This window comes from Octopus sinensis, linkage group LG12, assembly GCF_006345805.1.
Source record: "Octopus sinensis linkage group LG12, ASM634580v1, whole genome shotgun sequence".
NCBI classification, from domain to species: domain Eukaryota; kingdom Metazoa; phylum Mollusca; class Cephalopoda; order Octopoda; family Octopodidae; genus Octopus; species Octopus sinensis.
In genome coordinates, this window is record NC_043008.1 from 49,044,971 (window position 1) to 49,069,130 (window position 24,160).

Sequence of the window (24,160 nt, forward strand, 5' to 3'; positions counted from 1 at the left end):
AGGAATCAACCCCAGTTCTCTTTTTCTTTTTTTTTTTAGCCTGGCACTTATTCTTTCATTCTGTTTTGCTGAACTGCTAAGTTAAAGGGATGTAAACACACCCACACCAGTGATCAAGCAGTGGTGGACAAACACAAATGCAAAGATACAACCACACACATACATATACTCGAGAAAAATAACATTCGAGTGAGGGCATTGCCAGTGCCGCTGGACTGGCTCCTGTGCAGGTGACACGCAAAAACACCATTTGAGTTTGGCCATTGCCATTACCACCTGACTGGCCCTCGTGCCAGTGGCTTGTAAAAGCACCCATTACACTCTTGAGTGGTTGGCATTAGGAAGGGCTGTACAAACTCTGCCAGATCAGATTGAAGTCTGGTGCGGCCATCTGGTTCGCCAGTCCTCAGTCAAATCGTCCAAGCCATGCTAGCATGGAAAGCGGACATTAAACAATGATGATGATGACGATGATATATATATATATATATATATATATATAAAAGAAAAGAAATAGATCAATAATAAGCAATGAGAAGTTGATCATTGGTATGAAAAGGTCAGAGTTTAATTGTAGTTCAGAACCATTTACTGTATGCCTTATAGCTAGGTCTATACATAGTGAGGTAATACACCAGCAGAGCCTACAAATACATTTATCCCTTAGACGGTTGCATAACCTCTGACTCATATTTTTATTATATATATATATATATCTTTACTCTTTACTCTTTTACTTGTTTCAGTCATTTGACTGTGGCCATGCTGGAGCACCACCTGTAGTCGAGCAAATCGACCCCAGGAATTATTCTTTGTAAGCCTAGTAATTATTCTATCGAGCTCTTTTGCCAAACTACTAAGTTACGGGGACGTAAACACATCAACATCGGTTGTCAAGCGATGTTGGGGGGACAAACAGATACACAAGCACATACACACACACACACACACACACACACACATATACATATACATATATACGACAGGCTTCTTTCAGTTTCTGTCTACCAAATCCACTCAAGGCATTGGCCGGCCCGAGGCTATAGTAGAAGACACTTGCCCAAGGTGCCATGCAGTGGGACTGAACCCGAAACCCTGTGGTTGGTAAGCAAGCTACTTACCACACAGCCACTCCTGCGCCTATAAATTAGGCAAACCAGCCGCCGGATGCTGAAACCCGGGATTGAACCAGGGACCTTTAGATCTTCAGTCTAACGCTCTCCTAACTGAGCTATTTCGGCTATATATATATATATCTGCCAAATCCACTTACAAGGCTTTGGTCAGTAGAAAACAGTTGACGAAGGTGCCACACAGTGGAACTGAACCCAGTATCACGTGGTTGGGAAGCAAGCTTCTTACCACACAGCCATGGCTGTGCCTAAAACTAATGCACCTTGGTCTGATAGATATTCCTTGGTTTCAAAGACCTAAATTCGTTTGAACTATTTCCACCCTGTACAGGAATGGAAGAAATGTTTGTGAAATAAATAACATTATTCTCAGAAAATAATAAACTAGGAGAATCTTGGACAGTTTCCAGAATGGTTAATTCTGTAGTGGGATGGCTTTACTGAAGAATTTGGTATTCATGCAGAAAACTAGGTGAAGCTTTCAGAATGCTGAGGCTGAAAACAGTACTGCTTTCATTTTTAGACAGACACACATATAGACATGTATAGTTATATATAGATAAAAAGGTGTGTTTATATATATATATATATGCACCCATACACACACATAATGTATTTGAATTGCGTATTTGTAATGTTAATAGATATTTGCAACAAATAAGCAACATTTATCTACCAATGTGGTGTTGGGCATTCGTTCTCACTATTTGATGTTAGCATATACATACATACATACAAACACATATATATATATGTTTATATATATATATATAGATAGATAATATATAAATATATGCATATATACATATATGTACATACCTACATATATGTATATATACATGCATATATGGGTACAGGACATCAAAAACAAAAACAAAAAAACGTAGACATGCTGAGAAACGAAAGCATAAAAACAAAAACATAAAAGAAAAACTTTTTTTCAAACAACGAATAAAAAAACAGAGAAACAAGATAGGCAACATAAAGAACATTCCCTTTATCAGTTGTCCCCTGTTTTATCTACCCCGCGGTTTCGTTTTTTATGTTCTCGTTTCTCATTCTGTCTATGTGTTTTGATGTCCTGTACCCATATATGCATGTATATATACCAATATATATAGGTATGTACATATATATATATGTATATATGAATATCTATATATATTATTTATATTATTATATGATCAAACATCATGCATCCTTTTCCAAGTAAATTCTATCTATCTATCTATCTATCTATCTATCTATCTATCTATCAATATATATATATATATCATCATCATCGTTAAACATCCGTTTTCCATGCTAGCATGGGCTGGACCGTTCGACCAGGGTCTGGGAAGCCAGGAGGCTGCACCAGGCTCCGGTCTTATCTGGCAATGTTTCTACAGCTGGATGCCCTTCCTAGCGCCAATCACTCCCTGAGTGTAGTGGGTGCTTTTTACAGTGCCACTGGCACAGGTATCACAACTATGTATATAAGAATTTAAAGTAAATAGAAAATGGAGATCACACGCCATACACCTTCCATTCTCCATTTTCTGCTTAATTTAAACATGATACCTGATAAACTAATGTTTATCTTTGTCATTTCCTGTATCCAATGAGCATTATATAAAGTGGGGCCCCCTTGAACCCAGAACTTTTGTGATTAGATTGGGAATCAAACCTCTTACCACACCACCACACCTACCAGACCTTGCAAGGTTTTGGAGAGCCTGGATCTACAGTGAAAGAGAGTGGCCCAAGATGCCCCTTTATGGAACTGAACCCAGAACCACATGGTTTGGGAACCAAACTTCTTAACCACACAGCCAGCCATGTTGGTTCCTTCATTAAGCTTTCAACTGTTCCACATTCCACAACTCCTGTCAGTGTGGGTTGTTGTTGTTGTAATGGCTATCGTGTGTAACCCTAACTCTTTCAGTGGTTCAACGTGATTGTCAGAGAACATAATTTAATCCTTTAAACAATCCGTTATCACTTCATAATGGCAGATTATATATCACTGTCATTATGGTAGACCTTGACATCAGCTGTTGACAGTGTTGCAAAATAGCTGATTAATTTAACTGGATTCTATCACCATCATCACCATAACCACCACTATCATCATCATCATCATCACCACCACCACCATCATCACCATCACCACCATCATCATCATCACCACTACCACCACCATCATCACTGTCACTACCACCACCACCATCATCACCACCATCATCAGCACCATCACCACCACTATCATCGTCATCATCGTCGTCACCATCATCATCACCACTTCCACTTCCACTACCATCATCATCATCATAACATCCACTTTTCCCTCCATTGCACTGAATTGATTGAGGCAGATTTTCTACAGCTGGATGCCTTTCCTATCGCCAACCTTTCACCTCTTTCTAAGCAAAGTAACATTTCTCCATGGCTAGACATGTTTACAACAAAGAAGATTGGAGATGAAGGACACTGCTTGCGTGATGGTGACGCTCGTTTACAGCTGTCACGTGATGTTAAGACAAGAAGGCACTAACACACACTCACACACACATCCACAGCCACATACGTAAAACCCTTTAACATTCAGATTACCCTGTCAAATATAATGCTCGTTAATTCACATCGTTATGAATTAATCATGTGTTATCTCTTTACTTCAAGATTTTGATGATGGGATTGTTTATTTTTAGAGTGCCATTGTAGGGTAGGTGTGAGAGGCTGGATCCGGTTAGTCTGTACATGTAACAGGTTGAATACTTGTGCTGGATGTGGCCAGTTTGAATGCTAAAGGCACCATTTGAGCGTGATTGTTGCCAGCATCGCCTTACCGGCACATGAAAAACAAAACATGCGAGCGTGGTCGTTGCCAGTGCCACTGGACTGGCTCCCATGCAAGTAACATGTAAAAAACACTTTTTGACTGTGGTCATTGCCAGAACCACCAGACTGGCCCTCGTGCCAGTGGCACATAAAAGCACCCACTACACCCTGGGAGTGGTTGGTGTTAGGAAGGGCATCCAGCTTTTGAAACTCTGCCAGATCAGATTGAGCCTGGTGCAGCCTTCTGGCTCAGCAATCCTCAGTCAAAGTGTCCAACCCATGCCAGCAAGGAAAGCGGATGTTAAAAGACGACGATGATGATGATGATACATACCCACTCATACATACATACATACATAGATACACATACACATACATATTATGCATACAAACACACAAGCGTGGCTGTGTGGTCATTAGCTTGCTTACCAACCACATGGTTCCGGGTTCAGTCCCACCGCATGGCATCTTGGGCAAGTGTTGTCTTTTTATAGGCTTGGGCCAACCAAAGCCTTGTGAATGCATTTAGAAGATGGAAACTGAAAGAATCCCATCATATATATGTGTGTGTGTTTGTGTGTATGTGTTTGTCCTCCCCTCACACCATCGCTTGACTACTGATGTTGGAGTGTTTACAACCCCCCACCCCTGTAACTTAGCGGTTCAGCAAAAAAAACTGATAGAATAAGTACTAGGCTTACAAAGAATAAATCCTAGGGTTGATTTGTTCAACTAAAGGCGCTGCTCCAGCATGGCCCCAGTCAAATGACTGAAACAAGTAAAAGAATAAAAGAATTGAAGAATATACACATACATAGATACATAGACACATACATACACTCACATACACACATACATAGGTAGATATGTATGTGTATATATATATATATATATATATATATATACACACACACACACACTCACACACACATATATATATATAGAGAGATTAGAAAAAACCAGCTTTTATCAATTCAAAATGAAAAACTAAATTACACCATCTAGAAAATTACATATAATAGAAGTATTAAATATCATTGTTAATATTATTATTATTATTATTATTATTATTATTATTATTATTATTATATACATACACAGTCCAACCCATGCTAGCACGGAAAACGGACTTTAAATGATGATGATGATGATGATGACAGAGATGTACATTGCGGACTCTCCTATCTTAGATGACAGATGAAAGTTCCGAAAGTTCTTGCTAAACATCCCGTGCAGGTGATGATGAGGATCATCGTCATCATCAAATTTGACTCACCGTCAAAGTGACGTTTCCTGAACAGTAGCATTGTGTGTCACATGTCCTGTTTGATCTTTGTTGACTTGGATTAATCAGTGACTGAAAGGAGATGTACCATTGTGTGACCTGTTAGAAATAGCAACTAAATTTCTCTCAAATTACTCCCTCAAAATGGGAAGGAACACAGACCCTGTTTAAGTTTTGTTTGTCTTTCGTCCCCTAATCAATTGGGGTTAATCAGTGAGTGAAAGATGTTGTGCCTTTGTGTGACTTGCAACTAAATTTTTCTCAAATTACTCTCTTAACCCTTCCGTTACTGTATTTATTTTGAGATGCTCTGTCAGGTTTCTTTCAATTACTTTAAATATAACAAAAAATTTAGTAAAATAACTTAGTTATCATTAAGATAAAATTAGGAACATAAATTGTGACTAAGGTTTGGTGGAAGACTTTAACCCTTTCGTTACCAACCTGGCTGAAACCGGCTCTGGCTCTGAGTACAAATGTCTTGTTTACATAAGTTTTTAATTAAAATCTTCCACCAAACCTTTGTCACAATTTATCTTCCTAACACCAGCTTAATGATAACTAAGTTATTTTACTAAATTGTTTGTTATATTTAAAATTAATTGCGAGAAAAACAGAGCATTTCAATAGAAATACGGTAACGAAAGGGTTAATTCAAAACTTATGAAAACAAGACATTTGTACTCAGAGCCAGAGCTGGTTTCAGCCAGGTTGATAATGAAAGGGTTAAAATGGGAAGACACACAGACCCTGTTTAAGTTTTGTTTGTCTTTTGTCCCCTACACAATTCCAAAACTGGAAAATATAAATCAAAACAATAAAGACAGATTCAGATCATGTTCACACCACAATTGACTTTATTGGGATCAGTTGTGCTGTGAAGTGTAAACCATCCTTTAAACATCACAAAAAAAGAATCCCCTCTCCCATTTGCAAAGAATTCCTTCTTTATTAGTCTCTCAGCTTGTTTCAGGTTGTTCAGTGGAATTTGAACTCAGAATGTAAAGACAGACGAAATACAGCTAAGCATTTTGCCCAGTGTGCTAACGTTTCTGCCAGCTCACCACCTTAGAAGACTATTTTGTCGCTTGGCTAATGGAAATAGCAGCCAAATTTCCCTCAAATTACAATCTCCCGTCTTAAAAAGAAGAACAAGGGATGGGTTCATTGAATAATGTACTCTAAAGTACACAGTGCCTGGAGTAAAATACAAAAACAAAACAAGGATGTTATGTCCGGAATGTTATCCACCAAAGATCAGGATTGACCTAAAACCAAACAACTACATCCTCTCTCTCTCTCTCTCTTTATACTCTTGGTCAGCCCTTTTTATTGTCCCTCTTATTATATCGCTGCCTCTCCCTCCTCTCCCTCCTCAAAGCTGTTTAATCTCTGTTTTTTGTTTCTTCTTACTTGAAGCACTTATACTTCTCCTCCTCCTCCTCCTCACCTCTTTCCAAGTGATATTTTCCTCTCTCTTATTCTACGTTCCATTAGTTACATTAGTGTTGATGTATAATATATCTCACATTGTGAGATTTTAAAATAGTAATTTTCTAATTTATAAATCAGTGACTAGCTGTCACTTTCAACACTATATATTTCGAATGAGAATTTGGCAGCGCCACCTCAAGCTGAACAATTATTCTGTGCTGATGAAGGGAAATAACCCAGGAATCATGATACACAGATATTGTTTTGAGCTGAGTGGTGGAGGGGGGTGCTAGATTCCCTTGCTTGAAAATATAAGGACACAGATTATGTTGTATAGCCAGCTGGAGACGATGTCTCCTGGGGCTAAATTACAGCAACATTAGTCCTAAACCAGGACTGCCATGTTATGTTGGCAAACAATCTTTACTCCAAAGTACTGTTGCTGAATATCTCACGTTGTGAGATTTAGAAATGGTAATTTTCTAATATATATCTAAAGTATAGAACTCTAAGAAATTAACTGGAAATTATTATGTCATCATCATTGTCAAGGAATTTCTTCACAAAGAGATGCAGACTTAGTTTTTGGCTGCTGCCAAAACATAAACAATGATGTCACTGATTGCATACAAGCTGCAAATTGTGACAGACCATTCTTATTTGCACTCGGAATAGTTATGCAAGGATTCAAGTAAACATACATGTGTACATGCACACACACACACATACATGCATACATAAATGAATATAATGTTTGTTTTCATGTGAAGTTATACTCTTTTACTTGTTTCAGTCATTTGACTGTGGCCATGCTGGAGCACTGCCTTTTAGTCAAGCAAATCGACCCTGGGACTTATTCTTTGCAAGCCTAGTACTTATTCTACTGACCTCTTTTGCTGCACCACTAAGTTATTGGGATATAAATACACCACTAATGTTAGGGGGGGGGGACAGACTCAGACAGACACAAACACACACACACATATATATAAAGGGAGGGTTTACGAAAAAAACAAAAGATGAAGACTGTATGGTAAGTAGCTTGCTTACCAACCACATGGTTCCAGGTTCAGTTCCACTGTGTGGCACCTTGGGCAAGTGTCTTCTACTATAGCCTTGAGCCGACCAAAGCCTTGTGAGTCGATTTGGTAGACAGAAACTGAAAGAAGCCCATCGTATGCATATATATATATATATGTGTGTGTGTGTGTGTGTCTGTGTTTGTCCCCCAACTTTGTTTGACAACCGATGCTGGTGTGTTTACGTCCCCGTAACTTAGCAGTTTGGCCAAAGAGACCAATAGAAAAAGTACTAGGCTTGCAAAGAATAAGTCCTTCACCCTTTATGTCGGATGTATGTGGTGCCTAGTAATGCTATTTTCTGTATGTTATATACATTCGTTAAGTCCTGGTGTTTATAATCATACTTAATGCACCTATTACTATAGGGATTGTTTCTGTTTCTACATTCCACATTCAGGCTACTTCTAGTTCCAGATATTCTTCTTCTTATTATTATTATTGTAATTGTTCAAAATTTGGTAGTTTGAGGCAAATTTCCACTGCATCACTAGCTACACCTCCATGTTGCTGGCTGTGTGCAGCAGTGTGGGCTCTTTTCTGCTGCTGGGTGTGTGCAAACTCGACCCGGTATTGTATTGCGTCAGTTCTTTTCTTTTGAGGTGTGCTGCAGTCTTTTGTTGTATTATTGTTGTTATTATTATTATTATTCTATGTTTGACTTTTGGTTTGTATTTGTACAAGTTGGCTCCAAGCCTCACCCAGAGACCTCAAGAGGCAACAAATTAGAAGTTCATGTTGGTGTTATGCCTAGGGTGCCATGTATTTGGTTTTGTACTTAGTGTTGTTCTAGAGAATGTTTAAGAAACCATAAGAAAATTATGTTTGTTTTAAAATTTGAGATTACATAGACAGTATTTTATGTAGGATATGGACAGTTTCCATGAGCACTATCTTTTGAATTTCTGCCATTTTGGGGTTTCCTGTTATCTGAGCTAGGTAACAATCAGCCCCTTTTGCTATCATTCTTCTTCATCTTCTTATTGTTATTATTATCATTGTTATTATTATTGGATGTTTTCTCAGTTTGAATTAGCTTTTGTCTCTATTCTTGTTCTTTTCACATAAAATACATCTTCGGAAGCGACATAATCTAGGCATTTGCCAAAAACAACTTGCCATTGGAATGCAGTCTCTGACGTTCATGAATTAGTCACATGTTCCATACACACAAACAGAAACACACACACACACACACACACACACACATACATACTTATGTATGTATGTGTATACATGTGTTTCGTGTGATGTGAGAAGCATAAGCTCACGAGTTCAATTTCTAGACTAGATAGGACACTGTATTCTTGAGCCCGAGGCACCCCTTTCACATTGCCCCCAGTCTACAGAACTGAATATGAGTATTGGCCGATTGCCGATGCATCCTCCTCTCCTCCATCTCTCTATCTCCCCACCATCCCTATCTCCTCTCCCCCCCCACCTCTCTTTCACTGTCACATCTTCAATGTTCTGCTTGACCGAAAGCAAAGCTGACTGAGAGGGTATCTGTGGCTGCTCACGGTCACACAGCCACCCGAAAACAATTAGCACAAACCTGTTAATTGCTACGAATAAATTATATTTGCTTGTGATTGGCAAATGTGCTGCTGGAAATATATGTGAGTTTATATGTCTGTTAAATATTCATATGTCTGAAGTGGTTGGCATTAGGAAGGGCATTCAGCCATAAAAACCTTGCCAAAACAGACCCCAGTGGAATTTGTTGTGGGCTCAACAGCTCCTATCAAACTGTCCAACCCATGCCAGCATGGAAGACAGATGTTAAATGATGATGATGATATATACAAGTGTGTGTGTATGTGTCCATATATATATATATATATATATATTTATGTATCTGTGTATATGTATATATCTATCTATTTATCTGTGTATATATATATATATGTCTCTCTTCCTCTATATATGTCTATATATAAATAAATAGATATATATATACATATATATATATATATATATATATATATATATATGCTACACATGTACATGTATATACATATAAATATATATATGTGTGTCTGTTAAATATAGATATGTTGTGTTTCATTTTATTAAACACTGCCGTCTATCAAAGAAGTAATTAGATGTTGAATGTATAATTAATTAACATTTGTATAAATGTTACATGTGAAACGGTGGTGGTGGGGGTGGAGAGAGGAAGTAAGGTGACACAACTCAGATGTCTTCATGAGTCAGACAAAACAAGATGGCACAATGCCATGCACACACACGCACACACACATTTCTCTATTTATATATATATATATATATATATGTGTGTGTGTGTGTATATATACAAATAGACAGATGCGTATACATTCATTTGAAGGTTGATGTTTCATTCGTTTTGTCACTTGAAGGATCACACAGAGAACATGAATCATCCTCTTTCAACAAATATATATAAATAGGCACCGGAGTGGCTGTGTGGTAAGTCGCTTGCTTACCAACCACATGCTTCCCTCTGCGTGGCACCTTGGGCAGGGGTCTTCTACTATAGCCTTGGACCGACCGAAACCTTGTGAGTGGATTTGGTAGATGGAAACTGAAAGAAGCTCGTCCTATATATATATATATATATATATATATGTGTGTGTGTAAAAAGATTCTCATTTGAGCGTGATCGTTACCAGTGTCACCTTACTGGCCACCTGTGCCGGTGGCATTTGTAAAAAGATTCAAGCGAGGTCATTGTCAGTACCGCCTGACTGGGCCCCTGTGCAGGTGACACGTAAAAGCACCCACTACACTCTCGGAGTGGTTGGCGTTAGGAAGGGCGTACAGCTGTAGAAACTCTGCCAGATCAAGATTGGAGCCTGGTGCAGCCATCTGGTTCGCCAGCCCTCAGTCAAAATTGTCCAACCCATGCAAGCAGGGAAAGCAGATGTTAAACGATGATGATGATGTGTGTGTGTGTGTGTATGTTTGTGTGTCTGTGTCTGTCCCTCCCCCGCCTAACATTGCTTGACAACTGATGGTGGTGTGTTTATGTCCCTGTAACTTAGAGGTTCGACAAAAGAGACTGATAGAGTAAGTACTAGGCTTGCAAAGAATAAGTCCTGGGGTCGATTTGCTCGACTAAAGGTGGTGATCCAGCATGGCTGCAGTCAGATGACTGAAACAATTTTATGAAAGAATATATACATGCATTTGTCTGTCTGTCTCTGTGTCTGTACACACACACACAGACGGGTGCGAGAGATGTTTGAGAACATTTTTTGGGAAATTCGGTTAAATATTTTTAATCTAGCAAAACCAAACAGTTTCTACATTTGGATGCCCTTCTTAATACCATTTCGTCATGTTGAACCATTAAGCCTTACACATTTCTTTTCCTCTCTCCATTTTTTTTCCCTCTTAATCCTTTCTCGAAGAAGAGTGTAGGCTTGAAATGTCAAAGACTTTTCCATTCTTCCTGAGCGTTAAACCGATACACCCGCTTGTTGCTCCTTCACCCGTCTTCTTCTTTAGTTTTCTGTAAATTTGAACTATATATATACATATATGTGTGTGTGTGTTTCTTTTTGTCCAGTAAACTTTTGAATATATATATATATATAGTGAGAAATTGAGGTAATAAAAGATAATGGTGTCAAGTAATGCTGAATATATGTGTTATAGACAGACCATAGTTGAGTTCCAGATTCGGTAATATTGTGAATAAATGGTTTAATGTTGGTTCTATGTCAGTGTGTGTATATATGATTTTTTTGCGTAATAAGATAAAAAACCAAGGCTGTATAGATATTAAAGCATTTATAGATATTAAAGCATTTATAGATAGCTGGAAGACCTTCTATCTATAAATGCTCTAATATCTATACAGCCTTGGTTTGTTATCTTATTACGCAAAAAATTCTTATATATATATATACATATAGTGAGAATTTACAAAAAAACAAAACAAAAGACAAAGACGGGTGTGTAAACAACAAACAGATGTATTAGTTTAATGCTCGGGAAGTGAGAAAGTCTTTTACGTTTGTGTATATATATAAATATATATATATATATATATATATATATATATATATATATGTATGTGTGTGTGTGTGTGTGTGTGTGTGTGTATGAGAGCTTTTCCTTAGGTGTGTGCAAATAGTATTTTTTCTATTTAAACATCTAATTTATTATTTCATGTTCTTTTATATATCAGGAACTTCAGACTTCGGTTAATATGGAAAATGAAGAAAAAGACACATGGACATACCTGACACATTCCGGTGAACTGAACGTATGTATTGCTACCATTATTCAGAATCAACTGAAAGACTGTTTCTTTATTTGCCATTCCAAAAACCAAAATAGTTCCTCTTGGTTCTAATCAATCAGGTTTCTAATCTGACTTGGCATGGTCTCTGTGGCTGGAGGCCCTTCTTAACGCCAACCACTCCAAGAGTGTTGTGAGGCTTTAAAATGCTTATAAAGCAACAGGCTATGATTTGTGATTAAAGCTTGTTCATTTCCATTTTCTTGTCTTATAAATTTTTTATATAAATTCTCCTCACAAAAATGGAGTTCCACATGTATTTAAAAGGAGTAACCCTGCTGTATGTTGGCATATGATAGCCGATAACTGTATTGGAGCTTTGAAATGCAGGTTATGAGATTATTACCCCAGATGATAATAAATAAATATATGCAATTATATATATATATATATATACACACATGCATTTCTAATGTTTTTCTTTGTTTTTTCAATCTTTCTCCTTTCAGGCTCTGAATCCCGATTTAGGTTCCCTCTCCAGCAGTTCCATTGAGTTCATCCAAGATGACACCGTACATTACGGCTGTAGGAAGAGGCGTGGCACTTCTGGTGACAAAGCGGAAGGTTCTGCAGATAACAAAGGTACTGAAAAATTGTTTACCTCCTTTCTTTGTTCTTCTTATTTACCTGCTGTAAATCCTTTTATTCTCATTAAGTCTGCAGAGTTGTCTTGAAAGGGTCGTTGGGGCCTGCAATATGGCTGTTCATTTCTTAACTACTTCATGTAGAGCTAATCCACAGAGAGAGAAGGAGTACATTATGAGATGTGGCCTACCCCTGCTTCAGATGGTACCTTTGATTAAAAAGGAAATTTCATTGCTATTTCTAACAGGTAAATTGACCATGTAGGAGTTTCCTTATTGGCCTGTATATATATATATATTTAAGTTAAGTTAATTTTTTGGCTCAAAAAGCAAAAGGCAAGGCCTTGTAGGGGGACATGGAGTTATGTACAGGGAGGGTGTTCATGCAAAGAGTTCCGGCCATTTCTGGTCAAGAGAAACTTTGAACCGAGCGGTCGTCAGCCTCTTCACTATCTCGTCTGGCAGCTTATTCCACGGATCCGCAACCCGGACGGAGAAAGTCCCTTTCTTTCGATTGAGATGAAATCATCGCAGATAGAGCTTTTCAGAGTGACCCCGCAGCCGACTCTCTGGAGCAGGAGTGAAGAACAGCTCTTTCGAGAGGTTACACTTTCCGCTTATGATGTTGTGAGCAAGAATGAGATCACCATGGTGTCATCGTTTTTCTAGAGAATAAATCATCATCATCATCATCATCATTTAACATCCGTTTTCCACGCTAGCATGGGTTGGACGGTTCGATCGGGGTCTGGGAAGCCAGGGACTGCACCAGGCTCCAGTCTGATCTGGCAGAGTTTCTACGGCTGGATGCCCTTCCTAACGCCAACCACTCTGCGAGTGTAGTGGGTGCTTTTTACGTGCCACCTGCACAGGTGCCAGGGGGGATCCAGCATTGGCCACGTTCGGAAGGTGCTTTTTATGTGCCACTGGCACGGAAGCCAGTCGGGGCGGCGCTGGCATCGGCCACGTTCGGATGGTGCGTTTTATGTGCCACTGGCACAGAAGCCAGTCGGGGCGGCGCTGGCATTGGCCATGTTCGGATGGTGCTTTTTATGTGCCACCGGCACAGAAGCCAGTCGAGTTGGCGCTGGCTACTAGTATCTACTGGCTACTAAATATATCTTAATATATATAGTCACAGTATACATATAGCATAGAAATGTAGAATGTGTATTTACAGTTAATAGCTGAGAAATCCAACATCGTTGGCTCATTATGTTATTATCTCTGTTATCTGTTTCATTTCAGATGAGGTAGAAGAAGAAGAAGAAGATGAAGAAGATGAAGCAGCAGCTGAAGAAGAAGACCCTATTGAATTCATTGACTTCCCTGATAATGTTTCCAGCAATGATTTCATCCCCTTACGGCAACTTCCTCTCAACCAACCTGAATTGTCTGCATCGCATTCAACGGAAAAAGCCTCACCTTTATCGCTGGATGGTTCTGAGTAGGTTTTGCATATTTTCTCTCTTCTCTGTTGAGGGCTGAGTATCTCTCATCATCCTCATCACCATTATTATTATTATTATTGTTCTTGTTGTTATTAATATTATCATTATTAACCCTTTAGTGTTCAGATTATTCTATCAAACATAATGCCTATTGATTCCCATTGATTTGAATTAATCATGCATTATCTCATATCTTCAAGATCTTGATGGTGTAATTACTTAATGTAGAATAACATTGTAGGGTAGGTGTGAGAGCCTGGATCTGGTCAGTTTGAACATAAAACAGACTAGCTATTTTGGCCGGATATGGCCAGTTTGAATACTAAAGGGTTAAGGTGGCAAGCTGGCAGAAACGTTAGCACGCCAGGTGAAATGCTTAGCGGTATTTCGTCTGTCTTTATGTTCTGAGTTCAAATTCTGCCAAGGTCGACTTTGCCTTTCATCCTTTCATGGAGTTGATAAAATTAGTACCAGTTATGCACTGGGATCAATGTAATCGACTTAATCCCTTCCTCCACATTTGAATCCTTGTGCTTCCAGTAGAAAGGATTATTATTATTATTATTATTATTATTATTATTCTTATGGTGGTGAGCTGTCAGAATCGTTAGCATGCTGGACGAAATGCTTAGTCTTTTGGGGTCAATAAATTAAGTACCAGTTGTGTACTAGGGGAGAATGTAATTGACTTATCCCCTCCTGCCAAGAATGGTTGCCCTTGTGGAAAAATTCGAAACCATTATTATTATGGAGTAAAGATTATTTGCCAACATAACATGCAGTCCTGGTTTAGGACTAATGTTGCTGTAATTTAGCCCCAGGAGACATCGTCTCCAGCTGAATATACAACATGATCAGTGTCTTATTTTCGAACAAGGGAATCTAGTACCCCAACTCAGCTCAAAACAATATCTGTGTATTGTGATTTCCGGGTTATTTCCCTTCATCAGCACAGAATAATTGTCTTCTTATGTTTTGAAAGGGGAATGTATTTCACTTGAAATCTATATGTTTTCAAGGGTGAATAAGCATCGACAGGTAGCAAGCCATGCTACCCCAGACTGATGATGAGCAAGGACTCTGAAACTAGTCTCTGGATGCTGGATTTGCTGATCGGAGGTGTTTATCTCCTCCTTTGAAAACATAAGGACACATGAAATGTGTCAAGTCCAACAGGAAACGGTGTTTCCTAGGGCTAAATAACAGTAACATTCTTCCCTTTCATGGGACTGCCACATTAAGTTGGCAATATACCATCACGTTATGTATATAAGTATGCATATATAGGCGTAGGAGTGGCTGTGTGGTAAGTAGCTTGCTTACGAACTACATGGTTCTGGGTTCAGTCCCACTGCGTGGCACCTTGGGCAAGTATCTTCGGAAACTGAAAGAAGCCCGTCATATGTATATATATATGTATGTATGTGTGTGTATATGTTTTATGTGTCTGTGTTTGTCCCCCAACATCGCTTGACAACCGATGCTGGTGTGTTTATGTCCAAGTAACTTAGCAGTTCGGCAAAAGAGGCCGATAGAATAAGTACTAGGCTTACAAAGATTAAGTCCTGGGGCCGATTTGCTCAACTAAAGGTGGTGCTCTAGCATGGCTGCAGTCAAATGACTGAAACAAATAAAAGAGTATATACACACACACACACACAAACACACATGTATATGCACATAGAAACATACATATACATACGCGTGTACATTGATTTATTTATTGTTTAAGCATTTTGTATTTCACTTTTGCTGTACCATTATGATTTCTTTTTTTTTTTTTTCTTTTACCAATTTCAGAGATTCTTCTGAATCAGTGACAGTGCTTTCAGTACCAAACTCTGACATAGGTAAGCTGGGACTGGTCATTTCACAAAGATCTATCACCTGCATTACTAATTCCTTGATGTGTGTGCATGTATCTCTCTCTCTACCTGTGTTTGTGTGTCTTTGAGTGGGTGGGTACATACATGATGCTTAGATAAGGAAGAACTCAATACATTAGAGAATGTAGAGTATATTCACTTTTATTTTGAATATAATCCTTATGCCTTCTGAAGAGGCATGGCTCAGTGGTTAGAGCATTGAGCTTACGAGCATGAGGTTGTGAGTTTGAATCCCAAACTGGGCTGCATGTTGTGTTCTTGAGCAAGACACTTTATTTCACGTTGCTCCAGCTCACTCAGCTGTAGAAATGAGTTGCAACGTCACAGGTGCCAAGCTGTATCGGCCCCTTTGCCTTTCCCTTGGATAACACTGGTGGCGTGGAGCGGGGAGGCTGGTATGCATGGGCGACTGCTGGTCTTCCATAAACAACCTTGACTGGAGTTATGCCTGGGAGGGTAACTTACTAGGTGCAATCCCATGGTCAGTCATGACCGAAGGGGTCTCAGCAATCCTTACAACAGGACAAGTATTTCAAGCCTCATACCTGTCATCTTGTTCATCATCATCATCTGTCTGCTTTCCATGCTGGCATGGGTTGGACGGTTTCACTGAAAACTGGTTAGCCAGGAAGCTGCCCCAGGTTCCAATCTGATTTGGCAAGATTCCTATGGCTGGATGCCCTTCCTAATGCCAACCACACAGAGAGTGTAGTGGGTGTCTTTTACATGCCACTGGCACAGGTGCCAATGACTTAATTATTAAAAATAATGCCTATCCTTTAGGATTTATGTTTGGATTTGTAAAACCTCATATCTTCCCATACTGGTGTTATTTCCAAATATATTTAAACACAAATCGATACAGATTTGGATTGAGTGCCACTTGGTATCTTTTATCGTCAACCATCTGTAGAAGACTGCATCCAAAATCCTCGTCTGACCTATGTCAGCATGGAAAAAAACAGTTGTAAGAATTTGAAGGTTAAATGGAAATGGAATAGCATCATTAGCATCATTAGCGTCATCATTAATATCTTTCTCTGTCCTTGTTTCCTTATATGCCTAGGTCAGGTAGAATTTGTTGAGGCAGATTTCCCGCAGCTGGATGCTCTTCCTGTCACCATACCCTCACCTGTTTCCAAGCAAGGCCAGGCATGTTACCCACACAAGACTGGATATGAGCAACACCACTTGTCTATCACTGATGTTCTCATCTCTATGTATTTGTGTGATTTATTGGTCAAAGCATATTACCAATTTTTTGAACTCCACGTTCTCTTCTATGCGAAGAGCAATTGTATTATTCTATGCTCCTTCTGTATTTCATTCCAAAATTTTGAACACAAGTATGGAGATAAGTTTTTACATTCATTCAATACATCTTACACATATTCCATTAACAATATTTGTTATATAAGCAAACACCTCATAAACACATTATATCGTAAAACTGTCGGGTTGCACAACAAATTTAAATTAAAGTTATATAATGGATATTGGACTGTGTTACATTGCTTTGCTGTGTGAAAAATGCCACACCCTAGCATGTGAGGGAACCTGTGGAAGAGGTAGACCCAAGAAGACCTGGGATGAGGTGGTGAAGCATGACATTTGAACATTAGGTTTCACAGAGGTAATGACTACTGACTGAGACCTTTGGAAATATACTGTGCTTGAGAAGAACCAGCAAGCCAAGTGAGACCATAACCTGTGGCTTATGCCAGGAGTGTAACCAGCCCACTTATGCATACCTTTCCTTCATTGGACACTAAACTCTGGTTGTGAAGACCTGTTGAGGCAAGTAAAATCTAAACCAAAATAGCTGATGTGGCCGATGACAGTACCGCCTGATTGGCACTCGTGCCAGTGGTACGTTAATAGCCCATCTGAGCTTGATCATTGCCAGGGCCACAGATTGGCTTCCGTGCCGGTGGCATGTAAAAAGCACCATTCGAGCATGATCGTTGCCAGTGCCGTCAGACTGGCTCCCGTGCAGGTAGCACATAAAAGACACCTTTTGAGTGTGGTGATTGCCAGAACCACCTGACTGGCTCTCATGCTGGTGGCACATAAAAGCATCCACTACACTCTTGGAGTGGTTGACTTCAGGAAGGGCATCCAGCTGTAGAAACTTTGCCAGATGAGATTGAGCCTGGTGCAGCCTTCTGGCTCACCAGTCCTCAGTCAAACCATCCAACCCATGCCAGCATGGAAAGCACACATTAAACGATGATGATGATGATGATGTATCAACAAATGCTGTCCAATATCCTTTAGTAACCTTATATTATGCAGCCTCTGATGATTTGATGATATAATCTGTTTATGAGGTATTCATTATATAACAATTATTGTTGTTAATGAAATACATGTAAGATGTATTGAATAAGCATAAAACCCTGATAATTCCCCCCCCACCTCTTCATTGCTCTCAATCGGTAACAGTTGAACACCATGTTATGATTATAATGTTGTAATAATCTGATACTCTCTCCTAAAGTGACTGACAGTAAGATACCAGATGTGCAGGAAGTAAAAATTTGTTTATATAATATTTGCTGAGTGAACATTGCTTTATTCATGCTAATTTGCTTTTATTTTACTTCAGTTTTAAGAAGTTAATGTTTCAGATTATTCACCTGGTTTTTCAGATGAAAGATCCTTCAATATTTGCACCTGCTCAATGTAATTATCACCATCAGGTGTCTTGTTCCAAATGTGTGTACATTGTACCAGACAGGATTCGAACAAGCAACCACTATGTTTAAGCTAAGAATAATAATGCAATAAAGATTGTTTGCCAACATAACACGGCAGTCCTGGTTTAGGACGAATGTTGCTGTAATTTAGCCCCAGGAGACATCGTCTCCAGCTGGCTAATATGACATGATCTGTGTCCTTATATTTTCAAACAAGGGAATCTAGCACCCCCAGCTCAAAATAATATCTGTGTATTGTGATTTCTGGGTTATTTCCCTTCAGATTGTGTCGTATAGCCAGATGAAGACGATGTCTCCTGGGGCTAAATTACAGCAACATTCATCCTAAACCAGGACTGTCATGTTATGTTGGCAAACAATCTTTACTACAAAGTACCGTTGCTGAATATTTCCCATTGTGAGATTTAAAAATAGTAATTTTCTAAGGATAATAATGTTCTTATGCTGTATTTATACTACAGAATATATCTATAGATTTTTAACCTAAACTGTATGTATAGTGACCCAGCAAATCAAGTGAGGTCACAGCTGTTACCTATACCAGTGTCGCATAACCAGCCCACTCAAAAGTACCTTGGATCGTAGGGTGATATGCTGTGATTGAGCAGACCTATTGAGTCAAATACATCAAAACTAAAATCAAATGGAAATTGTAGTTCTGATCCCTGTGCCTGTGGTACATAAAAAGCACCATCTGAACATGACCGATGCCAGCGCTGCCTTGACTGGCTTCCGTGCTGGTGGCACATAAAAAGCACCAACCAATCGTGGTCATTGCCAGCCCCCTCTGTGTTTATATTTGTCTATATATATATATATACATAAAATGTTGGCTAAAAATCTTTATGTATGCATTCTATAGTGCAATATCAGCATTAGAACTAAACACTGTTAACGAACCAGCAACTTAGTAATTAAACTAGCTGTCAAGTATTTAAAGTATATTCAAATCAGTCTATCTAATTCATTTAAAACTTTTATCAAAAATGGGTTTATAAGAGGTGTCTCTGTGGATAGTCAGAGAGGGTACTCAGTTGCCAATGAAATCAAAACATGGTCCTTTTCCTCTCTTTAAATATTATTTATTAAGAGACAAGATATTTTTCACATGTATTACATAGGAGCACTCTGTCGATTATGACGACAAGGGTCCCAGCTGATCTGATCAACAGAACAGCTTGCTTGTGAAATTAAAGGTGCAAGTGACTGAGCAATCCACAGACACGTGTACCCCTAGCGTAGTTCTCAGTGAGATTCAGCATGACACAGAGTGTGACAAGGCTGGCCCTTTGAAATACAGGTACTACTCATTTATGCCAGCTGAGTGGACTGGAGCAACATGAAAATAAAGTGTCTTGCCCAAGGACACAATGTGTCGCCGGAAATTGAACTCATGACCTTACAACCGTGAGCCAATGGCCCTAACCACTAAGCCACGCACCTTCATGTGATGGTTAAAATCTATTGGTATGTTCTGTAGTGTTCTGGAGTATAGTGCAGCATTGAAACGAAACACTGTTAATGAAACAGTAATTTTATAAGGTATTTTAACTCAGCAGGCCATTAAGTACACGTTACTTGTCTGATAGATAAGAAACTAACTTGAGAAATGTAGTTTTTAAGTTCATATCCAATCTGGTTCAATGAATGTATACACCCATCCAGGGATAAGATACCTGATGACATCATCCAATGATATATATATATATACACACACATACATGCATACATATGAAGTCTGATTAAAAAGTATCAGAAATGTTGCTAAATGGCGGTGCCCCAGCATGGCCACAGCTCATAAGCTGAAACTAGAATCAATCAATCAATCATAGTAACATAGCTAGAGTATGCAGAATGAAACTGCTTGGCACAGACTGACCTTGAACTCTGTCACACATGCACACTAAGTTATAACGTTTTCGCTCTCTTCCGCTGTTTGTAGCAGTGATTGGAAGTAAAGTGTGTAGAGTGGGGTCATCTCGAAAAGAAGGTCAGGGTTTTGGCTGTGCAGGGTCTCCTTGGTCGGGGAAAACAAAAAACATTTTGAAAACGGTCATAACAAGTAATGACTCATGGTTCTATGGCTATGATGCCAAAACCAAGGCTCAGTCTTCACAGTGGGTGACCCTTACAAGATTTCCTCAAGATGTTGAGGAAATCCGAGGGGATGCAATGAGGTTGCTTGTTGATTAGCCCCCAAAAAGGGAGTTCCAAGAATGCTTCCAGCAATGGAAATGAGACTGAAGAAAGCACGTGATTTCAAAAGGGGATAATTTCGAAGGAGATTAAATGTTGTAATTTTCTTTTTATAGCACCAGTCCTGTAACTTTTTCATCAGACCTCATATACACACATATATACACATGCATCTATGTCTTCCTGAATGGATAAAAACTGAAAGAAGCATCTTTCATCTTCAAATTGTTCTGTCTCATTGTTCACAGACTCCCTTCAGTCATTTATGATGTATTTAAATAATGGCTTTTCTCCAGCTTTTCTTCTTGGATTTTTTATTTATTTATCTATCTTTGTTTTTGATTTTGATTTTTACATTTTTGGTTTCTTTCACTCTTATTGGAAATATCTGGGTTTTTTTTGGGTTTTTTTTCACTTCCTAAACTTTTTTTTTTGTATGTTTAAACTGTCTCCTGGGGCCAAATTACAGCAACATTCGTCCTAAACCAGTGCTGCCATGCTATGTTAGCAAACAATCATTACGGCAATTAAACTGTTATATAATTTCAGTGTTTGTGTAAAATACGTCTTTTGTTAAAAGAAAGACTGTTCTTACGATTTGCAATGTCTCTTTTGGAATCCATCTTTATGAAAGAGAAAGAGAATTATTAATGAAGATAGATTATTTCAAAGAAGGGCTTCCCTGAGACATGGACTGTAATTGAAAGGTATCCCTAGGATGAAATGGTTGTAAAATGTTGGGTGTCAGACTTGAGGTGGATGTAAGCAAGGTCGACTTGGACGGTGCTTTGTTTTATTCCGTACGTGAAAATATATTAATAGTGCAGGGAATATTAAAGGGTTAGTTTTTTTTAGCCAAGAGAGGTTCAGAGCCTATGACTCCTTAACAGGGCCTCTGTGACAGATGTGATAGAGGGAAGAAGGTATCCTTAAATGGGAAACTTGGTTCGAATGTTTGCAACTAAGTGAATTCCATTAAAGCTACTCAGATGACCACGTGATGGGGTTAAAACTGAAGAACAGATAAAGCATCCAATGCAAGTGGGGGCTTTAGTTGTTGTTTAGCCCCAGGCCAACCATAATTGAGCAGACCTGTAATTATAGGCATCCCAACCATGACCAGATCCCTCTTTTTGTATATCTAACCCTTTAGCGGTCAGATTACTCTGTCAAATGTAAAGCTTGTTTTCTCACATTGTTTTCAATTAATCAGGCTATATTGGTGATGTGAGTGTATATTTTTAGAGTGACATTGTAGGGTAGGTGTAAGAGGTCAAATGTGGTCAGTCTGAACATAAAACTGCTAGAATATTTAGGCCAGATATGATGGCTGGTTTAAATGCTAAGGAGTTAAGACAACCCTGTCTAGTGTGTCCTTTCTTTTAAAAGACAAATTGAGGGACAGAATTTGAGGGAGATTGGCTGCTATTTCTTGCAGATTGAGTAACAGCATAGAGGCTGCCTCATCAGGTCAGGAGTGCTGTTGTTGTTGTGTTAAGCAACAAGACAGATAAGGGTGATTAGGTGATGGTCTAGGACTTAGAGGCAGGAGACCCCAGACCTAGAAAAAAAAACTTTGGTTGTCTTGTTGTAGTCGAGGGCTCTTCATTGACGCCTGACACCACTTGGAGGTGGCCCTTGAAGTCACTGGAAATGGAGATCTCCAGGTCCAAGTTCTTGGACGGTGGTCAGGAGTGCTTGTCACAGACAGTACTTTGATTGGAGTAGATGGTGTTGACATATTACAGATGTTTATGGTAATTAGTGCTAACAAAACCTGCTTCAGCTTGGCTTGCTATATTTACTTGTTTATTATCATCATCATCATATCATCATCACCATCATCATCATCAGGTCATTAAGAATAAAATGTCCAATTTTGAACTGAAAGTTTATTTTACTTTATCTCAACAAAAAGCAATGCAGTTTATCAAAATATGCACCTAAATTATCAACACAATTTGGCCATTTTTTCGGTAGCTTATTTATGCCGGCAGCGAAGAATTCTGGAGAGCAAGAGGTGATGAAATCAGGAAAGGCTGTTTTTGCATCTTCTTCAGATTTGAAGTTTTTTCCTTGCAAAAAGTTGTCTAATGCCTGGAAAATGTGAAAGTCAGTTGGTGCCAGGTCTGGTGAATATGGTGGATGACAGAGTACTTCCAAGTTCAGTTCCTGTAACTTGAGTAGCGTTCTTTGTGCAACATGTGGTCAAGCATTGTCTTGCAAGAGAACTGGCCTGTCTCTATTGACCAATCTTGGTCGTTTAATTGCAAGTTCACTCATCATTTTATCCAGTTGGTTGATGTATACCTCTGCTGTAATTGACTTACCAGGTCTCATAAAGCTGTAGTGGTTGACACAAGCGCTGAACCACCAAACAGACGCCATTAGTTCCCTCCCACAAAATTTCAGGCCTTGTGCCTATAGTAGAAAGGATTATTATTATTATTATTATTATTATTATTATTATTATTATCATTATCATTGCCTTTGCACAGCTTCTAATGCTGGAGATGTGCTACAGCATCAGCTGTTCATTACCACTGAACTAAGGTAACACCTCTTATTTTTCAAGCACCTTCTGGGCGGTTCCAAGCAGTGCTGTTTTCTGCAAGTGCTCCACCCTTACTGCAGCCCCTATTTGTTCCACGTACCTCTTGTGATTTTTACTCACTGTTCCCAGGGCTCCGACAATTATTGGTACTACTGCCACCTTTTTCATCAACCACAACTGCTTTACTTCCCAAGCTAACCTGTCATATCTCTCGACTTTTCTTTCTTATCGCATACCTTCTTATTATTATTATCATCATTATCATTATCATTATTATTATTATTATTGTTATTATTATTATTATTATCATTATTATTAATATTATTATTATTATATTATTATTATTATCATTAATATTATTATTATTATCATTATTATTAATTCTGTTAATACTTATTTTTTCTAACCAGTTCTTTCACAAACATCTCTGTTGTTGATTTGATTTTCTTGTTTGTTTGTTTTTTTCTTTTCTTCTTCTTCTTCTTCTTCTTTTCATTTCTTGTTGTTGTTGTTGTTATTGATGATGATGTTGATGTTGTTTTTCTTTTTTAATTCCTTTTCTAAATTCCACACTAAACCTTGTTCTTCAACTCAGTTTGAATGTTTCTTTCTATCTTTTAATCCACTGGAATCATTCCATTAACCAGAAAATTTGCCTGAGGACTTTTGGTTTGGTAAGTTCTTTGCCTTGGATATTAGAAAAATACGGAACGCATCATACAGT

General features: G+C 38.6%; 1 protein-coding gene across 6 annotated transcripts in view; it reads left to right on the forward strand.

Annotated features, from left to right (window-relative positions):
* Positions 1–24,160, forward strand: part of LOC115217867 — a 60,253-nt gene that overhangs the window by 19,721 nt on the left and 16,372 nt on the right. For 4 of the 6 annotated variants that reach the window (XM_036507914.1, XM_036507912.1, XM_029787580.2 and 1 more), the window contains 5 exons: positions 11,932–12,009; positions 12,495–12,627; positions 13,878–14,076; positions 15,881–15,930; positions 24,084–24,110. In XM_036507914.1, coding sequence (XP_036363807.1) covers positions 11,953–12,009; positions 12,495–12,627; positions 13,878–14,076; positions 15,881–15,930; positions 24,084–24,110 — 466 coding nt within the window. In that variant the 5' untranslated portion in view covers positions 11,932–11,952. Of the gene's footprint in view, positions 1–11,931; positions 12,010–12,494; positions 12,628–13,877; positions 14,077–15,880; positions 15,931–24,083; positions 24,111–24,160 lie in introns of those variants that run through there. The other 2 variants (XM_036507913.1, XM_036507915.1) reach the window with 2 other exon arrangements.